Source organism: Artibeus jamaicensis, unplaced genomic scaffold, assembly GCF_021234435.1.
Source record: "Artibeus jamaicensis isolate MK-2021 breed Jamaican fruit bat unplaced genomic scaffold, CSHL_Jam_final scaffold_1019, whole genome shotgun sequence".
NCBI classification, from domain to species: domain Eukaryota; kingdom Metazoa; phylum Chordata; class Mammalia; order Chiroptera; family Phyllostomidae; genus Artibeus; species Artibeus jamaicensis.
Genome location: NW_026522025.1, coordinates 6,808,329 through 6,829,275, shown reverse-complemented (window position 1 = coordinate 6,829,275; position 20,947 = coordinate 6,808,329). Strand labels below are relative to the sequence as shown.

The 20,947-nt window shown below is 44.3% G+C and overlaps 1 protein-coding gene across 2 annotated transcripts in view; it reads right to left on the bottom strand.

The window, feature by feature from the left end:
- The window catches only part of C8A (complement C8 alpha chain), a 56,259-nt gene extending 41,935 nt beyond the window's left edge, over positions 1-14,324 (bottom strand). The window contains exons 1-2 of one of the 2 annotated variants that reach the window (XM_037148530.2): positions 14,153-14,324; positions 3,808-3,910 (exon numbers count right to left, since the gene is read on the bottom strand). In XM_037148530.2, coding sequence (XP_037004425.2) covers positions 3,808-3,910; positions 14,153-14,229 — 180 coding nt within the window. In that variant the 5' untranslated portion in view covers positions 14,230-14,324. The remainder of the gene's footprint in view (positions 1-3,807; positions 3,911-14,152) is intronic. The other variant, XM_037148531.2, reaches the window with a different exon arrangement.
- Between the last annotated feature and the right edge of the window lie 6,623 nt (positions 14,325-20,947).

Sequence of the window (20,947 nt, the reverse complement as noted above, 5' to 3'; positions counted from 1 at the left end):
TTCAAGAAGCTCGGAGTCTAACTAAGGACGTAAAATACATAACAATACAAAACAGGCTGTGTGGAGAGTTCCATACAAAATGTTCAAAAAGGCAATGCAGAGCCCCAAGTTTTCTGCTGCCTCTGACCTTGAATCAGCTACTCAGACCTCTCCTTCAAGAATGTTAGTAAGTAGAAAGGCAGTGATTTGAGTGGCAAGACATGGGTTCCTGACCAGAATCTATTTCTTGCTTGCTGTGTAAAGTATCAGTGCTTGATACTCTGTGCCTCAGTTTCCAGTCTATAAGATGAGACGGTCGACCTAGTTGACTTTACTAATAATGATACCAAAAGTCCTTTTACTGTGTCCTACATCTGAGAGATCCTGGGCGTGAGAATTAGACTGACTGAGGTTCAGATCCCAGATTCATTTACCAACCGACCCTGAGCAAGTCATTTACGTCTCTGAACTTCTGGTTTCTAACGTGGAAAGTGGGTGTAATGACACCTTACCTTGAAAGGGATTTCTGAGAACTAAGTGAGAGAATGTATGAGGAAGCACCCAGTCCTGGGCCTGGCATATCACTGGTGCTCAGTAAACAGAAGTGGTTTCTACATCATCGTTTTTATCATGCAGTCTTTCCCCGGTGATTGGCGGTCGGTGTGGAGCAGCGCAGCTCCGCATCTCTTTCCTCTTGCCCACTCTGCCTACTTAACTACTCATTAGCAGAGAGGCAGAGGCAGCGGCAAGAGACAGATCACACCCCCCATCCGCCTTCCCTGCCTTTCAGTTAACAATAGCAGCAAGAGATGAGTGAACTCTGTGAAAGGATTATGGTTAGTGATCAATTTGGAGATATGAGGATATTTTCATTTTCCATCTTGCCCCACAACGCAGTAAATAAAGGAGCGCTCAGCAAACCAACTTATAGCCAAGTCTCTTTTGGACTCTTTAAAAGGTTCACCAGTGTTTTCAGGCTTGCATGATAAAAATGGTGCTGGTAGCTACCGCATATTGAGTGCATATTAGTGGCCAAACACTTCACAGTCTTTGTCTCACTTAATCCTTACACGTTTGGGAGGTTATGTATTATTATCAATCCCATTTTAAAACTCAGTTGGAATTCCAGTTCTACCATTTACTATATATGTGTTACTGAGTAAATTGCTTAATGTCTCTGACCCTCAGTCTTCTCATCTGTAAAATGAGCATTGTGGAGATTAGTGACAATACGTGTAAAGAAAATTAGCACTGGGCCTGGTTGCCAGCACGCAGTCAGCAATCATACTTATCAACATCGTCATCTTCCTCGTAGCCAACTCTTGGGCAACTCCAGAAGGATTTATGACTGAGTGGGAACTGGATTAGGTGACTTCTAATATCATTTTCACTCTCCACACAGTTCAGGGAGTGGCTGTAGAGTGAAGTGGTCAGGCGCATGGGCATTTTAGAATCACACTGGTCAAGTTTTATTTCAAGGCTCTGCCACTTTCTTAATGGGCAACCCAAGCAAAGGGCATGATGGTGTCTACCACATACGGCTGGCTGTGGAAGTCAAAAAAGACAATTTTATTTAAAGCATTAGCACAGTGCCTGGTATGTAAAAATGATTTAATAAATAGTGATTGCCAATGCCATTGTTATCCTTCCTATGGTTCCTTACTGGGAATAATGATGCAAATATGAGGTTAGTTCCCACCCGCTCCCTAATTTCTGGGTTGTTATCAAATAATGAAGACATTGTGTTGCAGAAAGGCTGGTACAGACATTCCCTGAGGGACTTCGTGCTGTGGCCTGTGGTTTGTATCATTAAGACATAATTTTCTTTTTTTAGCTAGTAGATCATGTTTCTTTCCAGAAACGCACATCTTTGTGTGGTTTTGAGAGGAAGAAACATATTAATAAAGGGAAACGAGAGTGTCTTTTACTTAAATAACAGGATTTAATTATTTGAAGAGTTACTTAAGGAAGTCATTCAATTCTGATTTAACCTATAAGTTATTCATCTGTGCTGTATATCATCTAAACTGCAACATGTGTAAAAAAAAATGCAGCTTGGGATATGTAGTAAGTTAACCAACGGCCATACAAAGAAATCAAGTCCTGACCCTTGAAAGTCGTAAATGCTACTTCGTTTGGAAAAGGGTCTTTGCAAACACTATTCAGGTTTTGGAGATGAGATTGCTCTGAAGTACCCTGGTAAGCCTGGCATGGCTTCACAGTGGCCTGACAGGAGGAAGGCAGAGGGCGATCACACACAGATGCAGAAAGGAGACCCAGGAGGCAATGCGGCTGCAGAGGCAGAGACTGGAGTGATGCAGCCGCATGTCAAGGATTGCCCACAGCCACCAGAAACTCGAGAAGTCAAGAGACAGCCTCTCCCCTGGAGCCTCCAGAGGGAGTGTGAACTTGCCGACAAAGTTTCAGGTGCCTGGTCTCCAGAACCAGGAAAGAATGGGTTTCTGTTATTTGTGGCAATTTGTTACAGCAGACCCAGAGAATGAATACAGGATCTCAAAGCAAATGAGCATTTGGAGGACAGTCTAGGAGTTTTCAGCGTATCTCCAAGATGGGAGAGGTAGCACAATGAAGTTCAGGCTTTGATGTTGAATAAACTAGGTCCACATTGTCTTTCCATCACGCTGTGGTTTTAAACAGCTCGCTCACAAGCATTTTCACATCTAGTTGAAGAGTGGGTTTGGAGTAAGGAAGACCATCAGCCAAATCAGCAAAAGCTCATGTAAGAGAAGGACAGGGTCTGACTCAAGCCGTGAACAAGGAGTTGAATAAGCAGGCACAGAGAGAAGCTGTAAAAACAGCTAACATGTGCCAGATGCTATGAAAAGCACTTTGCATGCATTATTTAATGCTTATAATAACTCTATGACGTAAGCATTGTTACTTTTCTCACTTATAGATAAGGAAAGGAAGACAGAGAGAAGTTAAAAAATATGCCCAAAGTAACACAGCAAATAAGATGCAAAGACAGAATCTAAGCTGTAAAATTGGAGCCTAAACATTTACACTTGGCAGTAGAGTGTCAGTTAGATGAGGTTCAAGCAGTGGTGTGCAGGTGTGCGGGAGCAGGGTCCTGGGTGCATCCCATCCTGAGCGCATCCAGCAAAGGCATGAGTTGTCTGTAGAAGGCTGAAAAACTAATAAAACAGAATAGAAGCTAGTCTGCATTTTATCATCACCATGAGCCAGGGATTCTGAACAAAGTCAGACTTTTAATATTCCTTCCTGCCAGAAGGAAGGAAGGTGTTGAGAAGTGCTCCCAGCATCTGCCTTCCCTTGGTATACCACTGAGTTTACCCACCATCGCCGACCACTCAAAAACACTTAGACATGCAAATAGAATCACATCTGTTCACTGGGTGTGTCAGCCTTTTCAATGCATAAAAGTGGAGTCCTTGGGAAAACCCTCTGTGGCATGCTCTGGTTTATTTCAGCTCACCGTAGGTCACGGACAGCTGGGCGTGTTGGTATTCCTCCATTGGCCCCTCCAGATGACCCACACCAGAAGGCAATAGATTGGCCAGGACCCAGAGAAGCCATCTGAGATCAGCGTGCCCCTGTCCAAATAACTGCTTATCTGCATGTACGCCATAACATACACATCTTTTGCAGCCTCACCTAATGATGCCTTCCAAACAAAATCAGGAGAGGCAGAGAAAAGTTCTACTATCCAAGGCTTCTGAGTACCTATGTCTAGACCCAATTTCTCCCCAGACCTTCAGAATTATAGACCTGGCTGCTTATCTCCATTGGAATGCCCAGGACACAACTCAAACATTAAATGCCCCCGAACTGGTCAGCATGACTTACCTTTCTGTCCTGGCATGGAAAACAACCTGTCCACCCTGACCAGCTGCTCAGCTGGCAGTTAACTGCTGCAGGCGTGGAGGTCTCAGCAGCCCGGCTCACTCTGCTGAAGGGAAGAAAGACCCCTGCTTCAATTTAGAACATTTTTACCCTGGCTGGTGTAGCTTAGTGGATGGAGCGTGGGTCTGCGAACCAGACGATCGCAGTTCGGTTCCCAGTCAGGGCACATTCGTGGGTTTCAGGCCAGTTCCCAGCAGTGGCCAGTTCCCAGCAGGGGATGCACCAGAAGCAACCATACAGTGATATTTCTCTCCCTCTCTCCTTCCCTTCCCCTATAAAGATAAATAAATAAAATCTAAAAAAAAAAAAGAAGCCAGGATTCAGATGCAGATTTAAAAAAAACATTTTTATTATGACAATTTTTATTTTTCACATTAAAAATGCAAAAAAGCTCTCTTAATATGAAAACAGATGCTGAATGTTTCCTAGTTTTGCTGAGATATAATTGGAAAAAATTACTTATACTCAGGTATACAATGTCAGGGCTTGATATACATATACATTGTGAAATAATTACCACCATGAAGCTCATCAACACATCCCTTCCCTACACTTCCCTTTTTTGGAGAGGGCGAGAACACAGTATCTACTCTTAGGGCAAATTTCGAGTACACAAAGCAGCTTTATTAACTACTGTCACCACACTGTGCTTTGCACCCAGAACTTACTCATCCTATGACTGAACGTTTGTACTCTCTGACCAGCTCCTCCCTACCTTCCCCTCCTCGGCCCCTGGTAACCACCTGCTGTTGCCTACTTTCTGGTTCTGTGACCTCAACTCTTTTTAAATTCCATGTATAAAAGAGATCGTATGGTATTCTCTTTGTCAGGCTTTAATCACATAGCATAATGTCCTCCAGGTCCATCCATGGTGTCACAAATGGAAGGATTTCCTTTTTTTTAATAGCTGAACATGGGTTGAATTTTCTATGTTTTAAAGTTTGCCCATTGATTTGGGCATCTGGGTACCCACATATAGCAGCAGAACTCGACACAGTATTATAAACTGTTCCTTTAACCTTCAAGTTTTCCGGAGGTGGGAGTGGAGAGAGAGCAGGCAGAGGAAGGGCGTGTCCACAGCTGCTGTTACTCTTACTTGAAAGGTTTGGTTCTGAGGGTACTTCCAACACTTGAATGACTTTATCTTCCTTGTTATGAATGACATGGGCTGTTTTTAAAATAAAAACATGTGGCCTATTGCCCTTTCTTCCTTTCCAATTTCTTTCATTGTGGTAAAGTACAAATAATATAAAATTTACCATCTTAACCATGTTTAAAATGTGTGGCTCAGTGCCATTAGAAACACCCGTAGCATTCTGCCGCCATCGCCACCGTTGATCTCCAGAACTCCTTTCCTCTCCTGGCATCAGTTTGGAGATGTAAAGTTTAAGCCAAGGAAAAATCTGTGCATGTGTCCCTTCCAGTCAATCACACTTTTGAAAAGGAAGACTGAACATTTTATCATGCTCCTGTTGTATGCAGGTATGATGCTAGAGGGTTTCTATAAAAGCTCGCTTTTAATTTTATGTGAATCCTACTTTTAGAGTGACGAGCACTGAGGAAGCGAAGGTTTTTGAAGAGTCAGAGTAGCAGAAAGTCCAATAGTTAGAAACACAAGGCCTGGGATGAGAGGACTGAGTTTGAATTTTCGCTACCTGCTGACTTTGAAAACTTTGCCAGATATCTCACTTCTGTGAGCTACAGCTCTCCCAACAGTAGAACTGTGTTCAACGTAATATTACCTAATAGGGTTACTGAAAGTACATTAAATATGTATGAAGTGTTTATTAAAGGTTGGCTTTCATTATTACATGCTAAAACATTACATGGATCATCTCATTCAATCTCTATATGATCCCAGGAGGTAAATATTATCAGCCTTATTTTGCATATAAGAGAATCGAGGTTCTTAAAAGCTAAGGAACCCCTGAAGTCATAGCCCAGGGGTGACAAAGGCAGAACTTGAACCAGTTGGCTTGACGGCAAAGCCCATTTCCTGTTCCTCATCCTGTCATCCTGGCTCCAAGCCTGAGCCTCTTTCCATAGCATCACCACTTGCTCCCGTAGCTTCAAAGCCTGGTCAGTCCACTGGGCAAAGTCGAAAGGTTGTCTGTCACAACCAGAATTGCCCCACCTCTGAGAACCAGGCAGCCTCTGCTATAATGAATGGAACAACTACCTCCCTACTATAGGAACAAAAAGAGTGCTCCCGATCTCATGCTACTTCTACCAGAGCAGCTACTCAAGATGAACAGCAAGGAGTAATTCTTAAATGTTAGTAGCAATGTGGAACCTGAAAACTTATCAGTGAATTTTATTGGACTCTGTTACATTAAACCCATTAGTCTGTGTACACTTTGAATGCATCTAATACCCATGCATGATTTTTGTATCATTGGGCACTTGGAAACTTGAAAACTAATGATTCACTAATTATACATATTTTTAAAATATTAATACATTATTATGCGATATAAAAAGACACATTTTTAAGATTGCCAATGATGTTCTCAAGCTCATACTAGTGGATATGTGTTTCAAAATCTTAACATTTGCTTAAAGGCTCAACTTCCACCCTTGGTAACAATAGCATTATTTGATTTACTTGAAGTGATGGGCTCGCTGCTTACTTTTGAGACAAAGCCTGCCAAATATCTGGGCCTGAATACCAGTGTGACAGCTATTCTGCTGAGTAAACGCGATGTCCCAGGAAAAGGTGGCTGCTTTCCTTCGAAGCACAAATGCCTGCTTTTTCACAAGACAGCCATCGTGCTTCAGGGCAGCAGCAGGTCTGCACGTGTCCCTCCCGTTTTGAAACATGGGATATTTAAATAACATGCGCTTAAAGATGGAGACCTAAGACAATCAATGGGTTTCACTGTTTCAAAAGGGACTTTCTCAAGTACAGCTCAACTTCCTTCCTGCGAGCTTGGTGCTGCTCCCTTGACTTGCACTAAAGCCACAGTTGTCGGACCTGCCATTGCTTGTTCACCATCAGCACAAACAGAAGCACAGTGAAAGGTCGGACGTCAGTGTTTTTGTGAAATTGTTGTGAACTCACAGGATCCCCGCCCCTCCCCCCCCCCAGCTGAAAAGATCTCAAGGACTCTGAGCTCTACAGACCACACTTGGAGAAAACCATGATCTATGGAAGGATGCTAGTGAGCAGAGACCACCCCTACTGTCCCTTCGAAGAAAACCTCAGGGCTCAACTCGCAATATTCTTCTCTGTTCCAACTTCTTTTGGGGCACTGGAAGCCCTCATCATCCCTGTCAATGAGCCATCTGACATGCTGGCCTCTCAGTTGTTTTTCCTCTTCTTCTGGGACCTTTCTTTTTCTCTCCACTGTCTTCCATGGTCACATCCTGGTCCTTCACACTTTCTGAGACAGCGTCTTCTGCAAATCACTAATTCATGAGTCATCTGAGAATTTGTTCTCTTGGGCTCCACCACCTCTTACGTTCTCTCTTACATACTTGAGAACTCCCACTGCTCTTTTGTTTGTTCTTTGGGTCTCCATTCTCTTGACTCCTAAGCTCCTTCTTTTTGTTGGGAACCGCCCTGCTTGGTTTCAGGAGCTGAAAGACACCATGGCTAAGGCTGAGTGAGCAACCCTTGAACCAGAAGCCAGTAAGGAGACAAAGCTTATCTCCCTGGCAGGAGCACAGCTTCTGCTCCTTTTTCCATAACTGGCCTTGAATGCTTGATCAGTTAGCCAATGACAGGTAAGATTCCCCAAGGGGGAAATCACCTAAGTCAGGCATGATCACACGGAGGCCCCAGGGAAGGACTTGGAGGGCTATGGAGAAAGGGGGTGATGGACTCTCGCCCCCAGGCTTTGACGAAGCCTGAGTCCTCAGTCTGTCTTCGAGAAGTCTCCGAGAATTCCTTGGTTATCTGCCTCCTCTGCCTGACTTAAGCCTGGAAACGATGACAGAGGCCAGTGCAGCCTTGCGTTGGGAATGGCAGTGACCCTGGGTAATTAGCCCTGAGAAGGAATATGTGAAACCCTGTGAGACCTGCTTTGTGAATGCTTTTAGTTGGATGATAAGGACCCGAGCAGAAGAAGAGTTCCCAAAGTTCTATAGCCTTTTACCCGACGGACCCTGATTTAGAAGAAGCCTTAATGGTTCTTTGTATACTATGTACTGTTTACTGCCTGACAATGATTAATAAGTAGTACCTGAACTCCTGTACAAAAATCCCAATAAAAGCCTGTCTAGGCAAGGGTCAGCATGCTCTCTCTCCCTTTGAGAGAGTTACCCAGCCGCTCCAAGCCACTCTCCCCTTGAGAGGGTGGCGAGGCCATTCTGAGGCTCTCCCCCCTTGAGGGAGTAGCCTTGCTGGCCCTTTTCCTCCACAGGACTCGGTAGTCCGTGTGAATCTGTCTCATGTCTCATCCATGACGCCGCAGGCACTGCTGGTCAGTGCACACATCATCTTTCTATTTTCCTTTATAACTAGTTTTTATTCCATGACTTACAATTCCTGGACGCCACTGTTCCCTTGACTACACCTACCTTTAGAAGCCAGTCCTGGATGAACCCAACTATCCCCCTCGGTGCTTGGTTAGCTCCTGGACGTCGTTCAGTCTCATCACCAACACGGGTTCCTTAGGGAAGCATTGCTCACTACCCAGACTAGTTAGATACCTCACTTCACATGCTTTGGTAAAGCTCTGTGCATTTTCTCAACACTTAATTATCACACGTGTAATATTTGTATAATTTCTGTTTCCTCCATCAGATTGCAAGCTTGATGAAGGCAAGTGCTGTCTATGTGTTTGCTACTGAAGTCCCAGCACCTATCATGGTGCCAGACCCAAGTGACGTGCTCAGTAAATATTTAGGAAAGGAAAAAATGAAAAAAAAAGGAGGAAAGGAAGAATTAAAAAGGGGAGAGGGGGAGGAAGGAAAGAAAAGGAAAAGGATAGAAGGGAAAGAATGAAAACAATTTAGGAGAAATAGATTGCATTGTTTCGAGATTTACTTAAGTCTATTTTTCAGTTAGAATCTAATTATTCTGGAATCTAGACATTCAAATGGCTCAAGGTTTGGTCCAGGTGTCATTTTGCTGATAAATTGTCCCAATAATATAAGTTTGAAGCGTAGGAACACGGAGAAAGACAAGGGTTCTAGTCGTCAAAAGGTGGGAGAGAAGGCTGGGGAGCAATGTCTGCAGCATTAGTTCTGCATCTCACTGTAGAATTGTCAAGATAATGTCATTGTAAGCCCACGGAGACTGCATTATGATGTCAAAATGGAAGGAAACAGTATTAATGGATGGAAGCAGAGGCCTAGACAGAGCAGAGCTATGTTGCTGCAGTTTTAAAAGCTTTGTGACATGCTGTCTAGACAGAGGCACACACAGTAATGCTATCACCGGAGCAAGCGTACAAAAGGGGCACGGGACCATTCATTAAATCATTTCAGGGCTCCAACCTTCTAACCAACAGCAGTATGACCAGCCTTCTCTCTTAGCACTCCAATGAATTTTTTAATGTAGTTTATTTTTTGCTGATTATAAAAGTAGTACATTCTCCTTAAAGAGAACATAGAAAAGATAAAGTAAAAAATGCCCCAGTTCCTATCAACATTAATATTTTGTCCTACTTTCTGTCACTCTTTATTTTCATAGCCTAGTTGAGGTCATCTTGAGTATTGCATTTTATATCCTGTTTTTCCGCTTGATGGTGCAGCAGAAATGTACACTATTTATGATGGCTGCACATTGTTTCGCTGCCCCAATATCAAGCAATTAGATTATTGAGCACCTAGGTTTTCTGTATTCTAAGTTACATATTGAAGATATATCCTACACAATGGGATGGCTGAGTTGAAGAATAGAAGTGATTTTAAACCATATGACACTTGTAGCCCAATGCCTTTCCAAAAGAATTGTATCCATTTTTCAATGACTTGGGGAACCATTAATAAATTTGTGGGCGAGTAAATATCAGCAAATGGTTCTAAAGCATTTCCCAGCTACTGAAAATCTACTCGAGCACTGAGACACTTAATAGAGAGCCCTGGAACTGGAGAGTCTTTGATTCTAGTTTTCGGTCTGCATGTACCTCGCTGTGAGACTATGTTCAAGCTTATTTAACTCTCCGGCTTTTAGTTTTCCCTCTGTAGAATCACACAAGTCAATATGGTGCTACTGAGGCTCTCTCAGCGTGTTCTCTCTGGAGCACCAGTTCCCGAGAAATGCACCTGAGCTGGGACAGGAAAAGAAAGTTACATGGCCCACTACATTTGGATGAATTGCACACAGCACCCTACCTTTGGAGATTTAAAATGCCCAATGACATATTAAAGGCTCTGAGAAGTTCTCATCTTTGTTTACTTAACCCAGCATTTATGCAATTTTTTGAACTCAGGTCATTTCTTCAAGTAACGTCTGTAAGACTGTGTAACACAGTTGAAGAAACATTGATGTAACAGAAAGGGGATTAGAGTCCAACAGACATGAATTGAAACCCAGATTCTGCTACTTACTGAACTTCAATTTTCTTTTTTTAAAGAGTTTTTGAATTTTTAAAAATATTTTATTTATTTATCTTTAGAGGGAAAGGGAAGGAGAGAGGGAGAGAAACACCAATGTATGGTTGCCTCTCATGGGTCCCCTACTGGGGACCTGGCCTGCAACCCAGGCATGTGCCCTGACTGGGAATCGAACCAGCAACCCTTTGCTTCACAGGCCCATGCTCAATCCACTGAGCTACACCAGCTAGGGCTGAACTTCAATTTTCTTATAGCTAAAAACAGGGGTAATCAAAACTTCTAAGGCTATTTTGAATAGAGAATGAAATTATGTATGTAAAATTCCTAAGCATAACCCTAACGTACACATTAGTTTCTTATCTCCAAACTTGTCATCCTGTATGTGCTCATCAAACTCTCCATCCCAGTCAAAATGTATTGCATGCTGAAGCTTTATAGGGCCATGGATTGCTGAGATTCCTCCCATCTGCCTTTTTAAAGAGGGTGGCACATTGGGCAAAGGACATAAGGCCTGGACATGAATATAGAGCTTGCAAGTCCAATGCTCGACCCCAGATTGTGGCCACTTCAGCAACTTAGATCACAAAGTAACTAATTAGCTACCAGTCCTAAACTAGAAGGTCAGAAACCCTAACCCTAATTATTGCCAGAGCAGGGCACCTAATACATTGGCTCAGCTTATATTCAAAGCTGATTGTCACTAATTATATCATCTTGAGCCAGTTCCATTCAGTTACATGGAAATTACATCATGAAACTGAAGTATTTTAAGTTTGACTTTGAAAGTGCTGCGTCTCCAGTGACCTTTCTGCTGTTACATTTAGCGGAGAGTTCTCTGGGTTGGTCTTCCTTGCTCTCTGTTAAACAGTTTCCTTCTTGAAATCTTTCCTCTCTGGACTCCATTTATACTACACTTCCTTGCTCCTTTCCTACCTCAGCGGCCAGTTCCCTTTGACTTTTCTAAACTCTGAAATTCCACTGGGTGCAAGTCTTGCCTTCCTTCTTCTCTCTTTCTGCTTTTCTCCTTCTTGAGAAAGTGAGATCCATTTCCTGAGCTTCGCATATCATCCATATTAATGCCTCCTAAATTTGGATCTTCCGCTTGGACCACTGCTCTGAAGGATCTGAAATCCTGTTTCGTTTATCTGACTGCCCATGTAATTCCTCCATTAGGTCTCTCAGGCGTGGAAAACTGAATGGCTTCAAATACAAACTGTTAATGTTCCCCTTTTAACTAGCAGTAAGTTCAACCACCATAGCACACGGTTGCTCAAGCCAGTTACCCAGCAGTGGTCTTTAATTCCTTACTTTCCATAGCCCCCACATCCAGTCCTTGGGAAATTTCTGTCGGTAATATCACCTTCAAAATGTATGTCAAGTATCTTCCCTCCCATCTATCTGGACTGCCCCTGTCCTGAGTGAAGGTACCATTATCTCTACCTAGGTCATTGCCGTGGCCTCCAGGGGGCCAAGACCTTCCACTTCACCTTCCTCCAGTCCCTTCTTTGCACAGCTACAAGGATGATCTTTTTAAAGCAGAAATCAGGTAATATCGCTCTTTTACAAGACCATCTAGCGGCTGGTTGTTTTTTACTACACACAGACTAAAGCCCAAATTCCTCATCACGGTGCCCCGGGCCCTCTGTGATCTGGCCTCTGCACACTTTTGGACATCCTCTCACGGCACAGTCCCTGCTCTTATGCTCCTTGCACCCTTCAGGTCCGCGAGCATGACCAGCCATCTCCTACGGTAAGGTCTTAACACGTGCTGATCTCTCCGTTCTCCCCTCCTTAACCTCCATGGCCCCTCAGCTTCAATGCCAGCCCCACAGAAACCCCGCCCCCTACCGGCCTAGCTTCAGACCGCTCTGACCTCCCGCGTCCTCCAATGAGGGGCCCGTTCGTTTCCTTCCTAGCAGTTACCACAAATGTTACTGAAATGTTTTGTTTGCATGTTTACTGACGGACTCTACCACTATACTATACGTTCCTGGAGTGTAGCGACTTATCTATTTAGCTCACCACATAGCAATTAGCATACTTGGAATATTTAATAAAATCAATATGAACCCTAACATTGAAAACACATGATACACTTCTACATTTTAATGATGTACTTTTACTGTTATTAGCTCATGCTTACCATTTGCTTATTATAAAATCTTAATAGAAAAGTAGTTTTTTGAGAAAAATATTTTAAAATTATGATGATGATGATGATGATGTAAGATTTTGTTTGTGGGGGGGAAGAAAAGGTGTCATTGTTGAATTTTCAAAGTTTGAAATCACTGGCCGAGCTAACGGATCCAAGCCAACTGGCACATTATAAATTTGTTCTCATTTTTTTTAACCATTGGAGTGGATGTAAATTACCAAAATGACAAGAACGTTCACACAGCCGCTAGCAACAGTTCACTGAATGCTTACTGAGGACCAAGCATTGCCCTAAGTTCTTTTCATGCATTCAATTCTTCCTCTTGCTTTTCTCCCATCTTCTAACTCAGAAACTACGTAACTGGCCTGAGGTCACACAAACACTAAATGTGGGTGCCAGAATTTGAATACGGAGTGACGTCACCAGGCAGCTCTCCATTTTCAAAGCCAGGGTCAGACACACTGGCATTAGACGCAGAGACCTCATGATTTCCTGCTTCAGCACTTTGTAAATTATTTAATTGGTTCTCTTTTGCCTTGACTTCAAATTTGCCTCTTCACTGATTTGTCTTGTTTGATAAGTTCATCAAACATCAGGACTCTTTGTTCATTTTCAAAAAGGATTACAGTGATAATCTTCCATAATTAAGAGTATCTCAGCAGAGATTTCCTTTGCCATAGTCCCCTCGCCTTTATCTTCTAATTATTAGAGATGGATTTTCTGATTTTGTTCAAAATTGTGTTTGTTTTAAATACGAGTTGCAAATTAACAGCTTACAAAAATGCCTTCCTCCCTTCTGAACTGCCACCTAAAGAAAAAAGTTGCTCTTTTTCCAGCGTTTAAAAGCAATAATGATTTAAAATTGAATCATCCAACCAGAATTTGAATAAAATAACTCTAATTACAATCTTCAATGTTGGGGAGATAAGGACTGCTTTAAAACTGTCCCAGTGGTGAAATAAGGAGCTGCTTAAGCACCACAAAATACTCACTGTTAAGACATAAAAAACACGGCAGCAGGTTAGAAAATTCAAGGAAGTGGAGTCGGCAAAATACGATGTACATAGAGAAGACCACTTCCATTCATTACCCCACTGCAGAAGATAGACTTGTTTCTATGAAATGACCCAGCATCCCACAGTCTTCTGCCTTTCCCAGTAATTTTATGTGCATTATCTAATTGTGTTCTCCCCAGACACTATGGGACACATATTCTTATGATTCACAAACAGAGAAGGAGAGGTTAACTGTCCAACAACACTCAAGACAACTATTATTTATTAAGCTGAGTACTTGTACATCCAGGATCTTATTTCATTCATTACTTCTTATGGAAGAGGCGTTAGTACTCTCATTTTACAGGTAGGAAAACTGAAGCCCGAAGAAGTGAAGTGACGTGCTCCAGATCACCCGGCGCCTGAGTATTACAACCGTGATTTCCACACAGGCCCGTCTGCCTCCAAGTGCCCTCCCTTCCCACTGCCGGCCAGTTCTTCGTGGGATTCGTAATGGCACTAAGAGAGGTCACATTCTAACCTAAAATGGCCTATTACAAACATGACAGTGTCTTTGTCCCCCCCCAAGGTGAACCCTGCGTGCAAATTTTGCAGAGACAAACGGCCGACTCACCGGTTCACCTCCTCCTGTGTGGTCACCCCAGGCTGACAAGCCGTCAAAGACAACACGAAGAAAGCAAGAGCAAACATCTCATCCAGAATCCGCCAGCCTCTGTCACCTGAAGGAATGGAGTCAAAGATGTCTACAGGCTGCGACCCCGAAGATCCTATGCTTGAAACGAACAGAACTCCCTTGGTTCTCGTTCAGATGCTGTTAATTAGTTACTACGGTATTGATTAGCCAAACACCCTAGAACCCCAGCCAGCAAAGGCCACTGTCCTTCAGACCTATTGAAAAACGATACCCATAAGATGTTCATTTAACCAATACCAGCTTAGCAAAGGGATCTTGTTTTCAGAATAAGGCACAAGTCAAATCAAGATACAGTTCCAGAATTCATGGTCTTTTTAAGTGGCTCTTAGAATTTGTAACTGTGGATCAATTTGCACTGCAAGACTAAAAGAAGGCTGATACTGGTGTATCAGCTCAGTCATAAACAGCCAGCAAGTCAAAGAAAAATGCCTACAGGTACGTGAGGGTTCCGAGATGTACCGCCAAACATGTGGAACCTGAGAAATGCAGGCAATTCCATGGACTTTCCACTCTTTATCCAGACATTGGACATCATTAAGACCCAGCATATCCGTGTCTCGAGAGAACCAGACACCTTACATGGCCATCTCCAGAAGCATTCTCTGGAATCGCAGCAACAGCTGCACATCTGGTGGATGGCACCGTACATTCACATGCTCCTCCACTCTTCCAGTCACAATGGGCATTTCCTAAAGCTTTTACTGCAAGTGTGGGGGTCATGAGAGGGGCTATGGCTGCATCCCCTTAGAACAGCTCAGGGCGGCATGTCTGGAGCCCACTTTTCCCACCGACTCCCTAGCTGTCTCCTTGTCTCACCCACAGTCCAAGTTCCTGAGACAGGCTCACAGAACCCACCCCCACCCCCCGCCCCAGGGCAGTATAGCGCAGGTTTTCCTCCACCAGTGTAACGCTTTTCTCACGTGGAGCAGACCTCCCTCTAGAACACTGGTCATTTAGGGGGCGATTTTGCCCCTCAGGGACATTTGGCAACGACCCGAGACGTTTATGGTTGTCACACTTTAGAGGTCGTGTACCAGCATCCAGCGGGTAGAGGCAAGGATGCTGCTCAGTGATGCACAGGACAGCTCCCCACCCCCCAGAGCAAAAAATGATCTGGCCCAAAATGTGGGCAGTGCTGAGGCTGGGAAATGCTGCCTCTCACAGAAAGGCTGCTCTCGCTTTCCTGGGCCCTTGTAATTCTGCTGAACTCATTTTCTTCTTTTAATACGTAGACTCTACTGTCTTCCTTCTTAGCCCAGCTCCTTCTTGAAGTTTCCCTGATGTATTTCTCTCTACCCAAGACCTCAGCAACACTCGGCTCCTTAACCTTGACTTGCCTGTCCCATCCTTCACTCCTCCACGTGGTCACTCACATTCTATTGCTTCCCTTGCAGTAGTTTCCCTCCAAGCTTGTCTCCTTCTCTACCGCCCCCTTTGATCCGTCTCAGAGCCTCGGCAATCTCTGAGACGATCACAAGAGACTCCTAGTGGGCTTCTGTTTCTCTTCATTCCAGACCTCCCTGCACATTGTTGCCGAACTCGTCTTCAAGAAAATTGCCTCCGATAACATCACTCTCCTGCTCTGAAACCTTCGGTGACCCCCACCGTCTATAAAATTAGAAGTCCAAATGCCTCCATAAATGGGTCCAACTCATCTGTGCAGGCTTCTCGACCCCACCCTGCTAAGTATCCCCCACATGGCAGTGCAGGTGTCCCTCACCTTCTCACACATTCTCACTGTTTGACCTGTCACACGGGCCCCTCCACCTGAGCTTCTGTCACCCGCTGCCCCTTACCCTTCTGTCAGGTGCCTTCTCAAACAGCAGGTCCATCTCGGACCCTTGACTGATGGCTCCATCGGGGGGCTAGGCCTCTGTTACTTTAAGCTTATAAACACATTACCAGCATTTTTCCTTTTGCCTCATATTATATTTTTCTTAGGAAGTGGAGTATATCTTGAGAATGAAATTTCCTTTAGGGTAAATTCTGTGTCTGGTTCTACTTTATAAACACCCATATCACTTAATACTAAATCTTTAATAAATACGTTCTGATGGAGTGAATTAGCAAATGAATATACTTTCATTTATATTTACTCATTTAATCCTCAACAATCTCGTAAGATAAATATCATTGCCATGAAGAGAATCCTGAGAGTTAGAGAGACAGTGACTACCCCGGAAAATGGAAACAAGATGGATAGCATCCCTAGCCCTGTGCCTGCCACACTGCATGATTAAAAATTGTTTAACATAATTTTCACAGTAATTTTTCAAGGCCAGTAGTAACAGTATTCCTTTGAATATGAGGATATTGGCCTTCAGAGTGGTTAAGTAACTGGCCTGGAATCACACAGCTGGTGAGTCTCAGAAGCCTGGATTTATGACCTGTCCAACCTCAAAGCCTGAGATCTTTTTTGGTCCGGTCATACAACCACTACATTACTAAATGGTACATCAGGACTAAGGCCTGGGTCTTCTACCTCCAGGTCCAGTTGTCTGTCTGTTATGCTTTAGCTCAGAGATATCACTTCTAGGGGACAAAGAAAGCAGAAGAAAGCGAATAGAGAGATCATCACAGAATAGAATCAGAAGAGAGAAAGCTAAATCCTATGAGATTATTCCGTGCCTCTGTGACTAAGTGCACATGGGTAGTGTGGGGCTGTGCGTGCGTTGGGATGGGGGTGGGCCACTCATCTGCTTTGAGCCAGAGTGTTCTAAGATGAATGGGAAATGCCAAAACATTTTTAGGTTTGCATATGTGGATTTCACCTTAATTGTAGCATTCTGTTATCAAAGACAGATAGTTATAGAATACCATCCAGAATAGGCAGCAAGATGCCAGTTCATTTTGAAAATGCATTGCTTGTCTCAGGGAAACACTTTGCACCATCTAAATCAGCCCGTGAGTTATGGCCTTGGAGTGGAAGGTATTCTGTGTCGTCCCAGGCTGCCACTGCAGGGCGGCAGCCAGGTCTGTGCTCTCCGGGAAGCTTTCAGAATTCTGCACACACTCCCCCTGTGCTGAGCCTGCAGCTTGCCCAGTGCAGACAGGAGCTCAAAATTCTGCACACCTAATGCAGAGGGAGGCAATTTGCTGGAGTGGAAAGAACACAGTTCTAGGACAGAAAGTGCCACCAACCAATTGCAGTCTCCTTGCTTCAGTTTCTTTACCTGTGAAATGGATAAAATAGTACCTGTCAGGATAGAGTTGAAGAGCCAAAGACTAAATGAGGAAATCCATCCTCAACTGGGAATTTTGAACAGTTGTTCCTAATTTATTTTCATTTTCCCTTCTGTCTGCTCTTCCTTCCCAGTAGTTACTCATCTTCTCTCATAAGCATGGGAGTGAAGGGGGAAAGCAGAAGAGAGAAGGGACCTGGCAAAGAGGCTAATGGAGAGGGCAGCATGTGGGAGGACCATGTCCAGGTGCCCTGAAGCCTTCGGGAGGAAGGGTGCTGCCAGAAGAAGCTGAGAGAATGGCTTCGGCTGTAGGGCCCGGGTGACAGAGCAGCACAGCACCCACTTCTCCACATCTGCCCAGGTTCCAGAACCTCAAGCATTGAAAAGTTGGGGAGTGCCCTGGCTGGCATAGCTCAGTGGATTGAGCACGGGCCTGCGAACCACATGATCTGGGTTTGATTCCCAGTCAGGGCACATGCCTGGGTTGCAGGCCAGTTCCCAGCAGGGGACTCACGAGAGGCAACCACACATTGATGTTTCTCTCCTTCTCTCCTTCCCTTCCCCTCTTCCAGTCTGAAATCTTAACCTTCTATCATCTGGATCTAAAGTACTTCCTTAGAACTACAAGACCAGGAAACAAATAGACAAGTATATATTTCCAACTGTTCAAGTCTCTCTCCCTGCTTTCATCCAGGACTTGTATTCCCATGAGACACTCTGGGCTGTCAGTCTGTAATTAGACTTTCTTCCCACTCATAAAGCCAGGCTGTGTGGAGTGAGAGACAGAGCCGGATTAGCCCACTGTAAACAAATTTGGTCAGTCCCCTCTCGCCTGTCTCGGTTCTGGTTGAGTGGATTTCAGCAGCTCGTGGGTGAATGTTAATGCCTCCTATGTACACATTTGCAAGAAAATAATTGTGTGTGCCTCGTTCCTGGTGAATGCCGTGGGTTTCACTTCTCGAGCATCTCCGTGACAAAGCATGGGCCGTGGGGGCGAGGGGGGACCAGGAAGGGGCAGGGGACGCAGCAGGGAGGCAGTGTGACGAAAGTAGAAAGAGCCTGAGGCTGTACACGGGGCTCCTGGGTGTCGAGGCAAGTTCAGCCACTCATTTTCTCTGTAACCTTGCAAAAGTCACTTCAGTTCTCAGAGCCTCTGGTATCTCAACTGTAAAATGAGGCTGAGAACACCTACCTCGAAGGCCTGCTGGAAAGAGTAATTGAGATAATGCACAGAAGGGCCTTTGGCAAGGCTCTGTGGGCAAGGAGACACTGTCAGGGGTCACTGGCTCAGCTCTCCGTGTGCAAAGAGGGAGTCAGGGCAGGTACAGAGCACGCAGGAGAGCTCGGTGCAAAATTCTCATCAGCGTCACAGTCCAAGAAAATGGGAGGGGGATAGACTTGACCCTCTGGACAGCCTTCTGGTTGAAATTGCCCTGAAACTAGACAGGTGTTCCATCTGTGAGGTAGGAGGAAGGACACAAACATTTATGGGCACTTGTGCTCTGCTTGTGATCTATATGGTAGCGTTAGATGAGAATTCTCTTTACCTTTATTTTTTTATTTATTTTTAATTGAAGATGAGAATTCTTATACCCAGTTCAAAGATGAGGAAACTGAGACCAAAAGAAAGAGGTAGGAGAGAGAGAGGACTTCAGGCCCAGGTGGTCTGGCTTAAAGTCTGCCTGTGCTTCCTGTCTTTGGAATTGCAAGCACACTAAAGTCACGTTTAGGTGGGGGACAGATACATAGTAGGTGATGAAGAGAACAAGTGATACAGTTACGGGAGCTCTACTCATCCTTTTCCTAGGGTGTCATGGAGGACGAGTTCAATCATAAACTGTATACAACGGGAAGGCAGGGCCATACTTACTGCAGTGTCCCTGGGGCCCAGAACGCTGCCTGGGAAGGAGCAGAAACTCCAGATTTGTCTAATGAAGGATTGAATCTAGGAGGCGCACAGATATCCCCTTAGATTTTCTGGTTGGCCACAAATAATAAGAAAAAAAAAGAAGAAATTTCTTCATGTAAAGTGTCTACCGAATTTGCACACATACGTTGTACCAAATGTCTCCATTCCTATTGTTGTGTGACAAACTACCTCAAAACTCAGTGGCCCAGGACAGCTTTGATTTATCATGTCTCAGGATTCTGTAGATAGAAGGTGGTGCATGGGCCGCATTCAGCCGAGGGCTCAGCTGGGGCTGGAGCAGGAACAGTGGCCGCTCCTCCTTCAGGGTTTCTCTCTCCATGGCCTCTCATCATGCAGAAGTCCAATCTCAGCTACTTCCTAGCCCAGCCACTAACTTCCAAGACACAATGCTTCTGCTTATATTGCACTTGCTAATGTCCCATTGGCAGAGCCAGCTTCATGGCCAAGCCCAGGATTAGCATGGGAGGGCACCACACAAGGGTATCAATATCAGGATGTATGGTTCATCGAGCGAGGCCAGTTGGACATATCAATCTTCATGAGCAGCACATATAATGAATTTATATATGTAAAGCAGTTAGAAAAGTGTCTGGCACTTCATTTGTACTAAAGTATTAGTAGTCGCCGATTATTAGCTAATTGTAACATATTATGATAATTATTATTAAGATCCTCACTGCAACTGCCTTTGCTTTATTGAATATGAACCCCAATACTAGGAAAGCTCTGGTGTAACCTTCAAGTTCTGGCATATTAACACTCTGTATTACTGAAGTCATACAACTGCATTGGAATAGCTGAGTCAGCAACAAAATATGACATGGAATTTTCCTTTTTCTTTCTCCTTTTTTGTCATTTCCATAAACCTGTATATACTTTCTGCCTATTTAAAAGGGATGTTGGAACCTAGAGGAGGATTACTGTAAGAATCCATTTCTATAAGAATACACTCACTCGACAAGCACTTTCTAGGTCCACTGTGGTCGTTTCTCTCCCTTTCCTGGGGAGTCACTTGAAGATGCACAGGCAACCGAGTTCTGGCTGATGAGCCTCCGAGGGTTCTGTCAAAGCTTGTCTCCCCTGGTGAACGGAAAAAGGTACGCAAGGAGAATCCTTGTTTGCCTTCCTGCTTTTGGACATAGTTGGATGAGGGCATAATACTTAGAGGTACCTTTTACACCTCTGTTATCTTCTCATGGATATACCTTCTCATGGATATGCTCTGGGTGGCCCTCTTGTCCCAGAGGAAAAGTGACACCTGGGATAGGTCAGCTCAGCCAGACTGCACACCTTCGGGTGGAGCAGAGTTGCTCAGCCAGATCCAGACTCAATCCATCTGCCATGACCTGAAACAGAGCTGCTTAGCAGGCCACAGATCTGTGAGGGAAAAAATATGGTTTAAGCCACTAAGTTTGGGGATAGTTGTTATGCAGCATAGACAACAGCAGCCAAACAGTGCAGCATTTTATTCCTGGTCTGGCACTGAGTTTACAGGACCTGACCTCTCAGCCCAGGGCCGTACTGATGTGGATGGGAACATAGAAAGTTCTTGAGAGAGGCACCCCTGGGGTTTAGGAACTTAGGAAAACATGGAGGCCGGGC